The sequence below is a fragment of the Prosopis cineraria genome, unplaced genomic scaffold, assembly GCF_029017545.1.
Source record: "Prosopis cineraria cultivar Desert tree isolate PC_DT_omini unplaced genomic scaffold, ASM2901754v1 PC3, whole genome shotgun sequence".
Classification (NCBI taxonomy): domain Eukaryota; kingdom Viridiplantae; phylum Streptophyta; class Magnoliopsida; order Fabales; family Fabaceae; genus Prosopis; species Prosopis cineraria.
The window spans coordinates 37,032,689-37,052,106 of record NW_026555334.1 but is presented as its reverse complement, the minus strand read 5'-3'; the positions used below and the strand labels follow the sequence as shown (position 1 = coordinate 37,052,106).

At 35.6% G+C, this 19,418-nt stretch overlaps 3 protein-coding genes across 3 annotated transcripts; 2 read left to right on the top strand and 1 right to left on the bottom strand.

Annotated features, from left to right (window-relative positions):
* The first annotated feature begins 2,102 nt into the window (after window positions 1-2,102).
* LOC129304371 (protein PNS1-like) lies at window positions 2,103-4,640 on the top strand. Its single transcript, XM_054943997.1, has 3 exons — window positions 2,103-2,400; window positions 2,662-3,807; window positions 3,906-4,640. The coding sequence occupies exons 1-3, from the start codon at window positions 2,278-2,280 to the stop codon at window positions 4,038-4,040; spliced, it is 1,404 nt and encodes a 467-aa protein (XP_054799972.1). The 5' UTR covers window positions 2,103-2,277; the 3' UTR covers window positions 4,041-4,640.
* Window positions 4,641-9,079: 4,439 nt separating this feature from the next.
* On the top strand, window positions 9,080-11,458 carry LOC129304370 (cation/calcium exchanger 2-like). Its single transcript, XM_054943996.1, has one exon. It carries the CDS (start codon window positions 9,517-9,519, stop codon window positions 11,236-11,238), a length of 1,722 nt encoding a protein of 573 aa, XP_054799971.1. The 5' UTR covers window positions 9,080-9,516; the 3' UTR covers window positions 11,239-11,458.
* Window positions 11,459-15,527: 4,069 nt separating this feature from the next.
* LOC129304369 (cation/calcium exchanger 1-like) lies at window positions 15,528-17,736 on the bottom strand. Its single transcript, XM_054943994.1, has one exon. It carries the CDS (start codon window positions 17,454-17,456, stop codon window positions 15,675-15,677), a length of 1,782 nt encoding a protein of 593 aa, XP_054799969.1. The 5' UTR covers window positions 17,457-17,736; the 3' UTR covers window positions 15,528-15,674.
* Window positions 17,737-19,418: the final 1,682 nt, after the last annotated feature.

Genomic DNA, 19,418 nt, shown 5'->3' with positions numbered 1-19,418 from the left:
ATGGAGAGAAAAACATATGGAAGAGAAAAAATTTTAGAGAGAAATTTTTAAAAATAGAAATTTTATCATTTTTAAGAGTTTTTTTTCCTTTTTTTTTCTCATTTAAATGGAGGGCGCGCGCACAACTATGTACATATATTTTATAAAACAAATTTGTTAAAATTGAGATTCATAAATGTTTGTAAAGTCTTATTTCTATTTTCTGATTTTTTTTTACAAAAAATCAAATCTTCTTTCTTTCTCGAGAAATAAATTTTATGGAAGTGATGTGATGTATTCTCAATTTCGAAAGTTTCATTTTTTATATTCTCTTCTTCGTCATATATCACTTTTTTAATATGCGCTATGCCTAATATGTAGGAGACCTACGCACGTCATTAACATTTTATTTTTTTTCACCAACATTTTCAACCAGAAACCTTAATCATCACTTAAACATACACAATAAAAGAATACTATATATTGTGGACGTGGCCTTTTTAAAATATCGCCGCCACATGACCACAGTTACTATTATTATTATTTTTTTATTATTAAAAGTCGTACTTAGCTCGGAAGCATACTGTCACGGGCTAAGAGTCTGGCGCAACACACGGCGCCCGTGCGGCGTCTCGAGCATTCCATACTCCCCGAGACAAGCCTTACCACATACGAATTTCACTGGTTTCGCCCTGTTATGGACTCATCAGGGAGGCGACACTAGCCCCCGACCAGTTGTGCACTTAGCCCGAAGACTAAGGCAGAACACCTCCAATGTCAATGTCGCCCCCTTTACTCATATTGTGCGAGGCTAACCAGCGAATCGTTCATTACATTGATCTCTACACGATCATAAAAATATCACCCGTGACAATACGCTATATGTTCATAAGTCAATATTGCTTATTAATGTGAGGTAAGGAACAATCATAAATAAAAAGGAATATTGTTTTTTCATTTCATGATTCTCTCGAAGAGGCAGATATAGATTCTGGCCAAAAAAAAGGGGGCAAATATAGATAGGCTGCCTTGAGGAAGAAGCAAATCATTTTTACTTGTATAAGACGAAACTAAACATAATTTATAAAATAAAACATAATATAAAATGCAAACAGATAGTAAGGCATTGCATAAACAAGCTAAGTCAGCCTTGACTTCTGACCAAAAAAAAAAAGGTAATCTCTGAGATTTTTCGTTTGATCCAAATTCTTCATTTTTATTATCTTTTGATGTTGATTGACCTCGGGATTATAGTTTATTTATTATATTAATATCAATGATGTTTCTATTTGTTGATTAATTAGAGAATACAAGATGCGCATACATGTATGTATGTATGACCATTCGAACATGTTGCTTATGTATAAACTGCAAATTAAGCTGACAAAAGTAAAAATTTGATGAGATTTTCAAGCAGACTTATAATTAATTGAATCAAGCAAACTCAAATTGTCAAGGTGGTGGCCAATTAATTAGTAATACAGTCAAGCTAGCTTCCAGACTTTATCTTCTCTCTTTCAAGCATTACGTAGGTTGAATTTTGAATAATCTCACAAAATAGGCTCATTGTGCTTGGTATTTCGAATTTCAAATAAATTAACTCAAGCGGTCATATGAAGCTATTACTTTACATGTCATATTGTCAACTTTTTTTTTAAAAAAAAAATCTGACTCTTTTTCAACCCTGCAAATCTGCAATTTTTTTTGTTTTTGTTTTTTTTCCTTTTTCTGCCGTATCATCTGGAGGAGGACCAAAAAAAAAAAAAAAATTAGCAGTCGAACTGATAAACACGCAACCCCTTTAAATTTTGTTTTTTCTTTTGAAAAGCGGTATATCAATAATCAACAATAAATAATATTCTTTCTCTATTTCACTTTTTTTGCTTCGTATTTCTCCGTATTCAAAGCCGCAACGTTTTTCCTGGCGAATAATCCAACGGTATCACGTGACAACAACCACTGGAAGAGGAGGGCACTATTCGAAGGGGAAAAGGAGAAGGGACCCTCTAGAGAACGTCACGAAGACGGATCATCCACCTCCATGTCAGCACACAATGGCTATAGTACGGAATTACAACCACCCCTAATCCCACCTCCCCACTTGATATTGATTTGCATAGCTTACACCGATAGGAAAATCAAGAAAGATGGACTTAGTCTCTTCTGGTTTGCTACAATCTGTCATTTCAAACCACAAGGCACCAGGAAATTTCCATCGTGCTAAGCGCCTCATTGAATCGTAGACCCCAAGAAAGTGAAAGAAAACCCCATATATAAAAGCCTGAATGGAACACTGTGATGATTAAAATAACCACAGTTGACAGCATGACCATTTTGAGCTACTTCAATGATACCAGATATACACGCAGCATTCACGTTCGAGTTCAAGAAGACAGGCTTCCCCACACAAACCCCATCCAGGTTATCTCCTCTCTCTCTCTCTGTATCTTTCTTTCCCGTCAAGCTTTTTTTGCTTTGCAACTAAACAGCTTCTTGATTTCTTTCTTTCTTTTTTCCCTTTTGCTCTGTTTCTTTCAAAGCAAGCTTCTCTGCATCCGAGACACCCATTTCTTGGTTGTATCTGAGTGAAACTAATATGATCAGAGATAGCCTCTGCATTTGTTACCCATCCATTTGTTTAATGAAAATTTCGCCAGTCAACTTGATAATTCTCCGGTGCAGGATCAAGATCCTGTCTTTCCAAACAGAACAGTGGCGGGGCAGATCTCGAGGAGGGTCTTCGAAATTTTGTTCTACTCACACTTAATGTTAATCACAGTCTTGATAATCTTCTTGACTACCTACGGCCTAATCTCTGCCTCTCGCAACCACCAATTCCACCCCTCAAGGTGGTACCCTCCGCTTCTGTCTTCAACAGCGAGTGCCGGAGTATTTGCCTTTACATGTCAATGGATCACAGCGCGCAGGCCCTCAAAGGTCATCAAGGCAGCATTTTGGCTGAGTCCCCTCCTTACACTAGCAGTTGGCGTTATGTTTGTGTACATTGAATCTGCAGTTAGTATGGTAGCTGGTGTGGTTGCCTTGGTTTCTGCATTGATACTGTCTCTTTATGGCTGTTGGGTCAGTCCCAGATTTGAATATGCCAACAAATTGTTATCAATCTCCTTAACTTTTCCTCCTGCTAGAATTATGGGGCTGGTTTTCTCATTAATCCTTACTGGTATTCTTTATTGCTGTTTCCTGGTTGCTGGGATAGGAGGGTCTAAAGCTATTGAAAGCAAAACCAAGTTGTCCGCTTTGTTCATCTTGGTGATCCTGCTGAGCCTAGGATGGACTATGCAGTTTCTGAAGAACGTGCTGCAAGTCTCTGTCTCAAGGGTCATGTACATGAATTTTGCTTGTGGAGTACACATGGACACAAGAGTGGCATTCCATGACACAACCAAGTACTTAACTGGTAGTGTTTCCATTGGCTCCATCCTTGTGCCTCTAATTGGACTCTTTCGAGGTTTTGCAAGATCCATGAGTCTGGCTGGAGGAGACACAGATGAGTTCATGTTCTCCTGCGTTAGTTGCTACATGGGGATTGCTTCTACTCTTGTAAGACGTGGCAATCGATGGGGTTTTGTGTATGTTGGAATCTATAACAAGGGATTTGTGCAGTCATCCTCTGATACATGGGAGATGTTCAATAGGGTTGGTTTGGAGCAACTGATAGACTCAGATCTCACAGGATCATTCTGTTTCCTTTGTGGGGTGGCAGGGGGTGCTATCAGTAGCCTGATGAGTGGAATATGGACCCTTTTAATTCACAAGAACTATGCTGCAGAAGTGTCCATTTATGCCTTCTTGATTGGCTACTTCATGGTGAGTCTCTTTACATGCATTTCGTTATTTCTTTAGCATCACTTATGTGAGTCCGCCCCATATACTCATGCTAGTAGTGGTACCAATGTCTTTTACAGTGCCGGCTGGCTATGGCCTGGCCACAAGCATGCGTTTCAGCTTACTACGTAGCTTACGCAGAGAATCCACAGAACAATCGATTTGACTCAACAATCCCGCTACGGTTGCAGCAGCTTCAAAGAGCTCGAGCATAGCAAACATTCTTGTGTCTTTCGTAGATTCTAATCTTACTAATGTAGGTTCCTTATCATAGTCCCATGAAACCGTTGAAATTGGCACATTGTTGCAACTTGCAAGGACTGTAATGAATTTGTATAAAAGGTGAAATGTACATAGCTCACGCAACACAATTCAGGCTAGAGTAGCCTGAAATCACGTTTTAAATGACCACTGATTCTTCCGTTTCTTCTTCCCGAAGGCAAATTGCTAGAATCCCATAGGGAGATCAAATTTACTCACCATCGAATCAAAGCAAGAACTTACTACAATCTTTAGCTTTGATAAAGTAGATCCTAACTTCTAAAAATTAAAGCGCATTGCTTCACACAGGAAAAAATTACTGGCAACATCTCTAAATCATGTACAACTTTCATGTGAACTTGCTAGAGATCAAAATACAGCGAAGCCTTGTAATATTTGAATCTTGTAAAATGAAGGATCAAAAGGACAAGAATCAGGGCTTCCTTCTGATCGGTGGATGCAGCTAGAGATCATAGGTTCAAATCAAAGCACTTGCCCTGTTCGGTCACTGGTTACAAAAGTGGAAAGGAATTTCCTTCTCATCATCCCTGTGTATGGTTTATCATGAACTTCATAATTATTCCTCAACAACATCTTTTTTATAAATTATTGACAATAAGAAAATGAGAGTTCTTTTCTATCATCAAATTACTTCATTATATTGTTCATTACAGTCCTTTTCATTTTATCTGACGTATCAATCCTAATATTTTATTTACCACATGGTCCCTGCAGCCTCGATTTTACAGTGTTAACATAACAAAGGTATAAATTTTTGTTTTATTATGGCATGGCTCTCATGTTGATGTCAAAACTCTTGGGGTGGAAGTAAAGATATATATATATATATATATATATGTCTTTACTGTTTCTTTCTTCATTCATTGCAAGATATTCATGTTTGCTTTGATTGCTGTCTAAGTAGAAGTTTTCACATGGGAAGAGCATTTAAATTTAAGAAAATGTTGTTGCCCAACTCCATCCATCCATTTATTTCGTTGTCCTCGTTGTCTTTCTCATTCTCCCAGATGACTATAGTGTTTAAATCAAAAGAGAAGTAAATATTTTTCATGATGGAAAATTCACTAGTGGCCCTTTTTTGTTTCTTTATTTTGTTTTGTGTTATTTTTTTTTATGGCTACAATGTAACTCTCTTTTAAAGTGCCGTAACTTTGACTTTTTTTTTTTATCCCCTGCTACATGTCCATGAACGGGGATCGCTTAACGCATCGGACTCGAAATGATATTTTTATTATTACAATCTATGATATTCCTCTGTAAGATTGTAGAAGTCTTTTGACTATAAACATGATTAGACCTTTTTTTTTTTTATAATATGAGTCATCCGTGGCCTTGTATTCAAAATTTTTTTTCATTTATTTCACTTTTTCACCTCCCACCACAATATGGTTTGCTTTTCTACATTTGCAAAGCAAGAGAGGGAGATAAATAAAAAATAATATTATATAATTTGCTCACTTTTTATTTTTTATTTAAGGGTTATGTTTGAAATTTCATTTCCTTTTATTCATTGTGCTTTTGTTGTATTGATATTAATGAAATTAGTAAAAATTATTTATACTCACTCCGTTAAAAAAATATAAGGTATTTTTTAAAAAGTTGAATGTTAAAAAATATAAGACATTTTTAGTCTTTTGAAGTGTAATAATTACTTTTTTTTTCAAAAATATAATAACTTTATATTTGTTGTAAGATATTTAGTAGGGATAAATATGAAAAGATAGGGTTAGTTTGAAAGTAGATAACTATTTTATTGGGGTGAAATTCAATTAAAAATATTTTATTTTTTTAATGGAGGGAGTATGACTTTTTTATAGATTATATATTATATATAATAGATATAATAGATGTATTACATGAGAAATGCAATTGGAACTAATTAAAAAGAAAAAGCACTGATATTTTGGGTCCAGTTTTCATGCTCATTCCAAAGATGAGCACCATCCTCAAGATGAGATATAATTTAAATAATTCAGATTAAATTTAAATAAAGTATTATTATATATTATATTTATTAAAAAAATTTATAAAAATTATAAAATAATTTTAATACATTTTTTATTTTTAATCTAATCTAGATTTAATTTAGAGGGTCTAATTTAATATTAAAATTTTTATAATTGATTATCCAAATATACTCTGCATTATATAGAATACTTTTGAATCATTAATATATATCAATTATAAAAAATTTAATATTAAATTAAAATTTTTAAATTAAATCTAGATTTTATTAAAAATAAAAAATTTATTAAAATTATTTTATAATTTTAATAATTTTTTTAAAATAAATATAATATATAATAATATAATAATACTTTAAATTTAAATCATTTAAATTTAATTTAAATGGTTTATATTTCATTTCAAGAATGAGTACATGGGATCAGGAGGGAAATGATTTCCTGATATTTTCAAGATAAGGTTGTTTGAACAAAAAAATAGCATGGTACCTAGGCAGCCAACTTCAACGATAATGCCGTCGTTTCCCAATAGGGTGTCACCGCACTGGCCAAAAGCCTAAACGAGGCACAAGCAGTGACAAGAATAGCAACTTTCGCTTGACATCGGCAATCACTGCAACGGGAACTGTTTCCAAATTGGCCTTCACAGTAGAGCAGACTTCTCAATTCCCCACCCCCCCTCTTTTTTTAACTCGATTCTTCAATTTTAACGTTGTTTATAAATTGTTGACAATCTTCATATGATTTTGTCCACCGTGGACAAATGAGACAGGCCACAGCGGAGTGAACTTTCCTTTCCTTTTATTTTTTCCTTAAAATTCTTGACCATAGTTATCCATTCAATAGACTAAGGATATACTAAATCAACCTAGATGGAGTTCAAATTGAGAGTTCGCCCTAACAGCTTCCGGTTCAATCTTCAGTCAATAGAATAATGAAGTCCCATATATTTAATAGCATCTAAAAGTGCCTAATTCTCCCATGACTTCGTCACAAGACACAATCGCTTACATGAAAAGAATGAAGGGGAAATGATAAGTTGATAACCGACCTGGGAGAAGCGGCGCCGTCGTGCACCTTAATGGGGAAGAAGCTTCTTTCAAAACGAAGCCCGGAATTCAAAGTCACTGAAATTTGCGGAGCATTCGACCGACGAAGCAATGTTAAAGATGCCATTTGCATTTCAAAGCTGCTGATAATCCAGTTAGTGCCCAATTTACTTACAGAACCAGAAGTTAGAGTGCTCAGAGTCAGAGCAAGCCACTTCCTTCCTTCGTTCCTGAGGCATTGGACGAATCGCTCGTTGGAATTTGAGCTTCTCGGTTGCCAGCTTCCCATTTTTGGCGCATGAGGATCTAGGACTGGGACCCTTGCAATTGATCCCCTGGCCAATAGATCATATCGCTGATGTGGCGTCGCTCCTTAAGATGACATGTTTGTGGAAATTACCTCCAATTACAAAAGTTAATTATTATTCCACGATTTATTTGACATCAATCCCAATGTTTATTATCCAACTCAATGAATTTGTATTTCACCATCCATCCCTTGTTCATTGAGCAGATCAATAAACATGTCTCACACATGGCCATCGCAGCTGTTCATTGAACGGAGAGTGTTTTACTTATATTTTACCCTTTTTTTGGTAAAACTTATTTTTTTACCCTTTATTTGTAAATTCAGATACAAGAATCTCCTTTATTGAAAGTCATTTATCAATAATTGATAATTGAAGGCTAGGAAATACTCCTGGGGGTTCTGTATGAAAAAATTCTTGCATGAACTGATATATCACATTATTATAACTTGTCCAAAATTTTTTTATCTGAAATGATTATAAATATAAATTAATTTTGTTCCTGATAATGATAGAGGGGGAGACAAATCAAAAAATTAATAAAGACACCCTATTCTAAAAATAAAATTATTAAAATAATAATATATTAGATTTTATTAAATTGAGTTGGCTCAACATGATATATTTTTATTAGATAAATCATAAATAATGTATAACAAATATTAACAATCAATCCACGCAAAAATTTCCCCCCTTAAGTTTATGCAACAATTTGCAAATAAGCAGGTACCGTGTGCGTACATTAATTACGCGACTCCCTCCCCGTCGATCCTTTTTTAAAGGCAAATTTACTCTCTCACGCGTAAATGACCTTATTTTTATTTGATATGATTGTTAGACAATGGTTGAAGATTTTACTTCATAGGTTTTTGGGAAGCTAACATTCGGTTACACGCCATGGTGATCGCGACGGGCCAACCAATTCGCTGAACGCCAGCAACCGTGTGATTACGATCAGATCAGCCTTCTTCGGGAATGCAAATAGCGTGATCAAAATAAGAGCCACTAAAAATGTGTTTGATTTAACATAAGGAAAATGGAGATAAGATTTTAATGTTATCTTATTTAATTTGATTTAAGAGAAGAGGAAAGAAAAAATAATTACATATAAACAACTTTATTTTTATATTATTAACATTATTTTTTAATAAAATATAGTTATAAATATTGTTAACATATAATTATAAATATATAAAATAATTATCATTATTAAATATATTATTAAAAACCAATTACTATCAAAACTATTTTAAAAGATAAAAAGTAATAATTAAAAAAGAGGATAAATTAATCATTGAATAACATAATCATACCCTCCCCTCCCAATCCTTCCAATTAGAGGGGAGGGTTTGGAGGGGTCGGCTCCGCTCCACTTTTTCAAATAAAATAAGGAGAGGGAGCATCCTTTCCTCCAATCAAACATTATGTGCGCCAAGTTATCTGCTTACTGTACAACGTCATCAAATGAAGAGCAGCTCAGGTCAGGACAGTGGAAACCGAGTACCCAACTGGTAAATTTAAAAATGATGTTCACAAAGGACCAAGCTGCTTTGTGCACGCGGCAGCCACGTCAGATGAAGCCCTTGATGTGAAAAGCTACCCCAAGTTCTGTGGATGTATGCTCAATTGCTAATAGTCTCGTGATGCTGACTAGTGCTTGTCTCTTTCTCTCCTCCTTTACTCGTCATGCCCCAACACCGTGATGGCGATTCTTCTTCTAAAGCCGCGTGTGTATTCCTTCGAACCATCATGATATATCCCTGTATTCTGATGCTTTTTTAGTCGAGGAGTTTAGTGTGACTCTGGCAGTGACTTGTCTTCTTCCTCTACTATTTCGTTGATTCCTCCGTCGCTAGACATAGTACGATTCCCTTCTACTCTGCAACTCACAAGCCAATCAGGAGAACCATCATTTCTGATCAGATATAAAGCAGTGATCTCGAAGTTAAGTTTTTTTATCTTTAATTTCTGATATGGCTGGTTGTCGTTTCCATGATTCAAGGGATTTTGATCATCTTGCTCCATTATGCTCGCTTCTTTGATTAGTTTCCACTTTTCTCTGTACACGAGTTTGAATATCAATCTCCCATGGATACCGTAGTTCCCGTGTCTAATCGCGTGGGTTATATTTTGTTCTTGAACGTCTCGTTCCTTTTACTAGCTTGCGTGTTCGGGATTATCCATTTGCACTCTACAGAACTTGTTCTTAGCCACCGAGCCGCCTCATTCCGTGGTGGGACACAGCAGAATTGCCACAACTTCGTGGGACTGGACGATTACAGAGCCAAATGTTTGTACCTTCAATCCAATAATCCATGCGTCTCACAGGGCTATATTGATTACCTTTATCTTTTCTATTGCAAATTTGGGCGATTCCCGTTGTTGGGCTATGCTCTTCTGTTCCTCTGGCTTCTTGTTCTGTTTTATCTGCTAGCTGATACGGCTTCTGAATACTTCTGTCCTTCACTTGAAAGCCTATCAAAATCACTGAAGCTTTCCCCTACAATTGCCGGGGTGACGCTTCTTTCTCTCGGTAATGGAGCCACTGACGTTTTCGCCAGTCTCGTCTCTTTCAAAAGTAGCGGTACAAGCGGCGTTGGCTTCAACACAGTACTCGGGGGTGCTTCGTTTGTGTCCTGTGTCGTGGCAGGAATAGTGAGCATTTCGGTACGGCACAGGAGAATTCAGGTTAAAAAGTCTGCTTTTATTCGAGATGTTTGTTTTCTTCTCTTGGTCCTGCTTTGTTTGTTTACCATTCTTATCAGCGGTGAGATCAACGTTCTAGGGGCAATATGCTTTTCTTCCTTGTATATAGTTTATGCAGTTATTGTTTATATTTCATCTACACGATGGAAAGGCGTTTGTGGTGATACCGAAAGGGATAGTAATTCAAGTTATAGCAGTGACTTGAGTGTGTCCCTTCTCAGTGGCATGGAAAATGGGTCACCTGAAAGTGCAGAAGAAAGTTCTCAAGAAGGTTGCTTGGAAATTGAGAAAATTTGCTGCTGTATGAGATCTCCAGCATGTACAGTGTCACTTTCAATCCTGAAGATGCCTCTTTACTTGCCCAGGAGATTGACAATTCTTGTTGTTTGTGAAGAGAGGTGGTCTAAGCCCATTGCAATTTCTTCAGTTGTACTAGCACCTGTTCTGTTATCTGCCTTGTGGATCTCTTGTGAGGGAGACACTACAGTCAACACAAGCCTAACAGTTTATGGAATTGGATTATTGATTGGGGTTATACTTGGGATAACTGTGTTTTTCACAACCAAGCAGTCAAGCCCACCAAAGAAATGCATGTTCCTATGGCTTGCAGGAGGTTTTGTGATGAGTGTGACCTGGAGCTACATTTCAGCTCAGGAATTGGTGGCTCTGTTGGTTTCACTGGGCTATATATGTGGAATAAGTCCTCCAATACTGGGGCTAACAGTTCTTGCTTGGGGAAATTCAATTAGTGATTTGATGACAAATTTAAGTGTGGCTTTACATGGTGGACCAGAAGGTGCTCAAACAGCAATATCTGGTTGTTATGCAGGCCCCATCTTTAATACTCTGGTGGGCTTGGGCTTATGTCTCATAATCTCAAGTTGGTCAGAATACCCGTCTTCTATTGTGATTCCCAGAGATCCATATCTGTTAGAGACTTTGGCATTTCTGGTAGGTGGATTGGCCTGGGCTCTTGTGGTTTTGACAGCGAGGGGTATGAGGCTTGACGGAGTATTGGGTGGTGGGCTTTTGGTTATTTACTTTGTTTCAGTGTTTCTGAGGCTGGTTCAGACACTCGGGCCTCTCCAGCTCCTAGATACGTGAGCCCTACTCTTTAAAAGATGATTTGAATCACTTTAATTAAGCAACTACTAAGCAACTGATTACCAAAAGAAAAAAGAAAAAAAGCTACTAAGCAACTGACATATTTTCTGTACAGTTTTCTGGAACTTATTATATGTAACTGAACATTTGTTGGTTGTGTAACTGCCACCGCTTTTCCTTTGGACAGCGGCAGTAATACCGTAAAGTTCACTGTTTAACAGATGAGATGTTCACTTGGTTTTAGCTGGAGAGAGATGATATATCCACGAACTGCATCACCTGTATACAGTATGCTATATAGTGTTGCTCATGTTCACTTTTTAATATTTTTCAAACCCTTTATTTAGTTGCATTTAGAATGTCATTAGTCAACAACCGCTGTGCCCGTACTCCACATGTTGATGAGTTAAGGAGCTGGAGGAATTTTAGGAAGCACTCCCCCTGCTCTATTTATAAAGCATAAAAAAGATTTTTTTTTAAGGGAGAATTACTGAGAGAATATAGTATGTTATTAATGTGTCTACATTTTATAGAGGTACTAATTAAATTTTCAGAACAAATCGATGAATTTAAAAGTTTTTTTTTAATTTTGTTGAAACATGTTAAAAGTAATTTTTTCTAATATCAATGTCTCTGGACAATGTGATTTGCATTCGGTACTCGTTCCAAGTGATGAGCAGTGCGTGCTCATCAAGGATCAAGAGCAATCTTTACTCTTCATTTCAATTGAAATTGATCCATGTTGTTTATTTAAATTAATTTTTAAATATTTTTAATATCATATTTATTAATATAAAAAATTTTAAAATTTTAATTATCAATCCAGCTAGTATGAATTTAATCTAGCAGTCTAATTTAAGATTAATTTTTTATAATTTTATAATTTGACTGTTCAAATAATTTTTAGACAATTTAGATGACTTAATTTAATATTAAAAAATTTATAAATTTTAAAATTAACCATTTAAATGTACTCTAAATAATTTTAATTTAATATTAAATTTTTTCATATTTTTATTTTTATTTTAATAAATATAGTATTAAAAATATTTAAAAATTAATTTAAATATACGGTAGGAATCAATTTAGATTGAAATGGATGGTTAGGATTCTTCGTAACTCTGATGAGCACTTTCAATATGCTCATCACAGTGATGAACACTGAATGTGGATGCATGGATAGTGAAACCCTTAACTTTAGGAGAGAGAGGTTCATTATCATCGTTTTTCCTCCACTTCTTAATCATGAACATTAATTAAATCTATGACTAAAACAAATTCATTTACTGCACTGAGAACAATGGTCCCGAAAGTTAGTATATATAAGGAAAGTGGAGTATTTAATTCTTCCTCAACAGTGGGAAGGAAGGTCGGCACACTACCAGGCTTTTTCTTTTTTTTTTTCTGGGAATAACCGTAGCATTTCCGGTGATACTGATTATCTAGATTCAACAATATATTTGGCAAAAGATGCACCCAAAAAAAAAACAAAAGAAAAGAAAGAAAAAACATGTTGTGGTGGTCACGCTAGCCCAAGATTGATTGGAGTTTACCCAATTTCCAAACGACACTCTTTGTTTGTTTATAGTGCATATTGCATATGTTCATTTCACTGGCGTCTCTGGATTGATTGAACCAAGAAATGGTCCCTTTCACGTCCCCGCCTTTACGTCCTTTGGTTAATTATTAATTGCAGTACAATTATTGGAACCGGTGGCCGTAGTTCGCGGCCACGAAACACATGCGTGCACTAATCAGTTTTTGACTATTCACTTTCTTGCGTAGCTTCCCAATCACTCGTTCGCCCTCGCGTTAATATCTTCATCTCCACACTTTTTTTTTTTTGCCTACACTGGATGGATAAGATTGCCCAGATCATCGTCAATATTATTGTAATATCTCGTGCGTTGGGTACGCTTGTCTGATCATCAGAGAAATGGGGCAAGCGCTTGTCTGGTCAGGCTTCAACGGTGATCCTGCCAGATGCTGTAATAACTCTTAAAAGGACAATTAGGTTATGATTTTAAAAAAGCATTTAAATTATTAATTTAAACTGTTTAAATTTTAAATATAATTCTCGACTTAGAACAGTCTTAGCTTATATTTACAAATTATTTCATACATTATTTTATCTAAAATCTAATTATAATTAAATTTATATCTTGAGACGTAACTGTTGTTTTTCCTTAATACAGGGGAAAGAGTATGTCCAAGTCACTACAAATCTTGATTTAGAAGCAAGGATGCCTTTAGAATACGCAATATAAAAAATGTAAACTAAAATTAGTATTTTTTATGGTTATGAATTATACTTGAATAAAAATAAAAAAAAAAATATCTTTTGCAAGCTGCGCTAATGACTGGATTTTGTTAGTGCGAAGAGTGTTTTCTGAGCTAGTCAATGAAGTTGTTAGAGCTGGTCAGTTTAGTCGGCCTCTTCATGTCCTTTTTAGTATTAATATATGATCCATATCGATGTCATTATCAATGATACCAATCCAGTATGTAAATAATAAAAAATCGGTAGAAAATCATATTATTCATAATTTTTCATTAACATGATTGACTATCCTAAAACATGTAAAATGCACAAGCTAATATAAACTATGGCTGGTATGAAACTATGAATGGCAGAGAAGAACAAAACAATATCATAAATGAAGAGAATTTTTATTCACTTCTGTGCATATATTTTGAATATAATTTTTATTTATAAGCCCACAATCATTCAAATCATATCCTAATATTATAAAGTTACAAACAAACATATAATGGTACATTATGTAATTTTTAAAAGTTATAGGTTACTAATAATAGGAAACTCTTTTTATGTCATTCATTAAGATATTAAGGACAAAAAAAATCTTAAGAGCTTTGAGCTATGAACATCCATAATATAATATTTATAATACAAACTATAAATTTAATAATAACTATATCATTTGGATTCAGTAGCATGTCAACAAGTAATATTAGAGCAGGTTGTTTTTCCTACTGTTCTTTTTGGCCAACTGTTTTTCCTACTGTTCACTCCTTCCTCAAAGAACAAATATTTAAAGAAAAATCAACAATAAGCTGTACTTGATAAGAAAACACTGCCTACTCCACTTCCCTTCCACTATGAAAATCATGCAAAAATATATAAGGGAGTGTTTATGTCATTATTTTTCATTTTAAATTTGATTTCCTCTTTCTTATAAAGACATGTACACGTGTTTTCATGGTTCCTGAATTATACTTGAATCAAAAAATTAAAATAAATATATCTTGCAAGTTGCACCAATGACTGATTTTGTCAGTACAAGGTCTTAAAAGCTAACCATTTTAGCTGGCCACGTTGTGTCCTTCCAATATCAATGTATAATCTGTATTAGTATCTTTTTTTTTTTTTGGCCCATCAATTCATATTAATATCGCTATCAACGGTTTCAGTTAATATAATTAATAGAAAATTATATTATTTATGAGTTATATAGACATTACAGCTCATTTTAGATTCTAGAACACGCACACATTTAACACCTAGTTTCGATTATATCATTTAGATTTAGTGTGTCAACCAATTAATATTGGAGTAAGTTATCCATGCTACCGTCCATTACTTCGTCAAAGAGCAGACTTTTAGATGAAACTCATTCTTCAGAATTCGTTTGACAAATGAGAATTGCACTAGTTATGCATAATAATCTATGGAATTGCATTGGACAAAAAGTAAAAGGAAGGTGGGGTAAATATGGACCACCGTGATTTAGAAAGGCAAGGCACATACGACATATGGAGTGGTCCTTGACGGTATGGTTGCTGGTCCTTCTGCAGGCTAGAAGGTCCTTCATCAATTCTGCTTTATCATCATCATCTTCATCAAGGACGTACATTTCCCCACATTAACAATCAAGAGAGAGCCTGTTCATGGTTAGTGCTTACTAAGGATTCTACGGCTTTCAACTTTCACGTTTCTTTTCCCCGGTTTTTTCATTCTACCTCTGCGTTTGCCGGAAACTTTGTCGTATCTGTCCTTGTCTAGCTCCCATCGACGCTTGCATATTAATCATGTATTCATGAGTTGTTTGTGCCCAATTGGAAATTGATCGATGATAGCAATGACAATACGTCCCCATTAGCTTGGTGCCAAACAAGGGACGATGATGAAGAGCCTTGCTTTGCTTAATAAACCTTGGAACGTTCAAGACTGTCCCTTTGGCGAAGCTTTGATGGCAATTCATGGCTGCACCATCTGATAGATAATCTGACATAGAAAAAGATGCCTAAGCATGGCTTGAGCCTTGACCTTTGAAGGGAATCACATTTTTTATTATTATTGTAGTGATCATCTTATATAACGACAATGAAATTTACAAGATCGCCACATTTTTAATTGAGCTGCAGAACATGGAGAAGTACATACAAAAAAAACAACCATTTCAAGGCAAGCAGCGCTATAATTTAATAACAACAATGGCTGTGGCGATCCTGATGAAGAGAAAGCAGAGATATATGGCCAAAAGGCCTGCCCCTAATGCCTTATCCAGCCTCATGTTCTTGTTGAGCAATATCACAAGTGCCCATAGCAGCCCCGCCGTCAAGAACAGAAGAGTCTCGTACAGGGAATGGTCTTCAGGAATCACATAAGATGATGGATATTCAGACCATGCTGATAGAACAAGAGGCAACCCCAAACCTATTAGTGTATTGAACATGGGACCTGCATAGCAACCTGATATGGCTATCTGGACCCCATCTTCACCACCATTTAGAGCCATTGCGCCATTTGCTATCAAATCCCCTAATGAATTACCCCAGGCTAGGACAGTTAGTCCTAGGATGCAAGGGCTCACCCCAATTATGTTCCCCAGTGAATACAAGAGGGAAACCAATTCCTCTGCAATAATGTAAGTCCATATTATACTCATTGCAAATCCCCCTGCTAGCCAAGGAAACAAACACTTTCTTGGTGGGCTTGAACTCTTCGTCTTCACACATGTTGTGCACCCCAGAATAAAACCAGCTATGGCAGCTGGCAAGTACTTGATCAAGTTGCTCTTTTTACTCGCGTATTCCAGCTGGGTATCACAAACAGCCGCGAATACTAGTGGTGCTAAGGCGACAGACATCACTGCAAATGGCTTCGACCACTTTTCCTCACTCACAATAGGTATTGTCAGTCTTCTTGGCAATGAAAGGGGTAGCTCTAGTGCTTTTAGAAACTTGCTTAGGTAATTGCAATTGAGCGAAGCATTGCCAAGACTCTGCGGATCTTGCGTTTCATCTTCAGCAGCGCTTGCTTTCTCTGCCACTTCTGTTTTCTCTTTCTCACTGTTCATAGAGCACAACATTGGTACGGCAGACTCTGCCAATGCCAATTCGTCCGAAAACAGTGCAGTTTCTTCTTTCTTTTCCCTTTTGTTTATAAAATGAGGAACTGAGACGGCACAAACATAAAGGAAGTAGGTAGAAATATAGCAGATTGAACCCCACAAGTTGATTCTGCCGACATAAATGATGACCGATAGGCTAAACAGAGAAAATAGGAGGAAACCAACGTCTCTAATGAAACTAACCTTATCAACTGTAATCTCCTTTGGGCTAACCAGAATACTTATAATCCCCAAAACCGTGCAAGAAACAAAAAGAGCCCCTCCAAGAATGCTATTGAGGCCGACGGCACCGCCGTTGGATCTTGTGAAAGAAACAACGCTGGCAAAAAAATCAGGCGCACCGTTTCCCAGAGAAAGCAGTGTTACTCCAGCTATGGTGGGAGATAGCCTCAAGATATTGGACAAACCTTCCAAGGAATGACAGAAGTAGTTCGAAGCTGTGTCCCCCAAGAGATAGAACAGTACCACTAGCCATAAAGCAAGCAGAGCAAAGCCCAGAACTGGAAATCCGCCTAGATTGCAGTAAAAGATCTGGAGATAATTTATGTATCCCCTGGAAAAGCAGTTGAGATTGGTCTTGACGTACGAGCACTTTGAAATATGGTCTGAGAGCTCGTGGAGATCGGCACATTCATCAGTTTGGAGGTCATGCAGAGTCGGAACGCGGTTAAAGATGGTTGCAGCGGGGCCATGGAAATGCTGGTTGAGAGCGTGATTGGAATTGGAGGGACAGAGATAGGCTTTAAGAAAGAAGAGGAGGAGGAAGAGAGAGGAGATGTTGATAAAAATGGTTGCAACTTTTCTAGGTCGAGGTCTGGAGGTGGGGAAGAAGAAAGTTGCCATTAATTAAACGAGGAGGAGGCTAGTGGAAGGAATAAAAATGGCGGAATAATATATGTGGACAAAATCTGGTGGGCCATTTGCTGTCTGTTGGGTGAGCTAGCTATGTGTGATGAACAAGGGCAAATACCAAAGAAACGAGATTTAACGAAGAAGAAGACAGAAATCGAATATTCAACTCTCAAAATTCAAAAGTTCTTGCTCTGATCTCAGCTATTTGATTTCATGCCGTGTGTATGATTGGTAAAGCGACGTAATTAAGGTGTTCACTAGACGTGAATGAAAGGAGAATGGAGGTGATGAGTTTAGACGACTGAACTTAATTGGCACTGTGATTCGGTTTAGAACAAAAAACAAAAAAGATTAGAAAAGAGAAGAACTTGGCATGCACTGTGATAATGTTTCCTACAGCGTTCCTTGTGGTCGACTTTGGCCAGGTAAACGTTTTCCTGTCCCCACCCTGACGCTGTTAATCAAAACACTTCATCTGACTTTTTCGATGTAATTTATAAAAAGTTGTTTACATATCATAAACAATAAAGTTCATTTCAAATTCTATGTAACGTGTGAGATTTATTGTCTAGTTATACTAAATTATGTCTTAAAAACATAGTTTAATTTGTGAAAGCAGGAATTGAAGATTCTGGCCAAAAAAGAAAGCAGGAATTGAAGAGAATCACAGCAAAGGAATCAATACCGCCCAAATTCAGCGTCGTTCATAAAATTAGAGAGTAAGGATGAGCGGGTTTGATTTGATTTGATGGCGTGGCAATATTGTCGTCTGTTAAGGACTCCAAGAAACGCGCCGAACCAGATTATTAAAGAGTATGCAATTATTTGATTGGATGCATGATGATGACGTTAACGTGAACGTGGTTATATATTGTATTCACAAATATAATCATTTAGTGCGTGTGCCGCTTTTTATTGACCAAAAATTAATTTATCAAAAATTAATTTGATAAAAATTAATTTAATGAAAATCAACTGTTATAAATAAATTTATGTTTAAATATATTTTTTTAAAAATCAGTCTGATAAGTTAAAAATAATTTAAATTATATATAGTGAACTATACTTTTAAATATATAATTATAAAAAAAGATATTAATTTATAATAATTTATATTTTTTATTATATAAATGTAATATATTAAAAATGTTTTAAATAATGTGATAAAAATTTTAAATAAAAATTTATAAATAATATAAAAAATTATTTTGAATAATATATATAATAAAAATGTATAAAAAATGTAAAATTAAAATAGTTGGGAAAACATTTATAATAAAATAAAGATAAATAATATAAATAAAGTTATGTTTATGACAAAATCAAATCATTTTTTAAAAATGGTCACTTCTCCATAAGAGAAACTTAGATCAAAACATTTGCTCCTAAGGGGGAAAAAAAACATTTGCTGAAGAAAATATGGAGATGCCCCGTTTTGTTAGCTAGCAAAGCAAAAATCCATTTGATCAAAGCTAAAAACAAGCATGGATTACGTTGGTTAAATGGCTTTCAATAATTTTTCAAATATGTTCTGAATATGTTTATAACGTGGATGTTAGCACCGTGTACGATGTAAGATTTACACAGATAATTAATATCTCTCCGGGTAACCAATAAGATGAGCAAAATCCCATGTGCAATCAAAATTGTTAATTTTTGGATACTGTAACGTGCTTTTTTTTTGGGGGACCGATAAGATGGCTCAAAAGCAAATGCGTGAAGCTCATCAGATGAAAAAAAGAAAAAGAAGGTCATCGGATCATTTGAGTGAGTATATTTCTGCGCCCTGAAGTATGATGATAATATATTTGCAGGTGCGAATAAAAACAATAAAAAATTAGATGGGAATAAAACAAGATTGTGATCAATCATCAATAATCAATCGTTAATAAAACAATAATTCCTGCGTCGCATTGCATGCCAATGATATTCGTCTGGGCGTTATCAGATGAG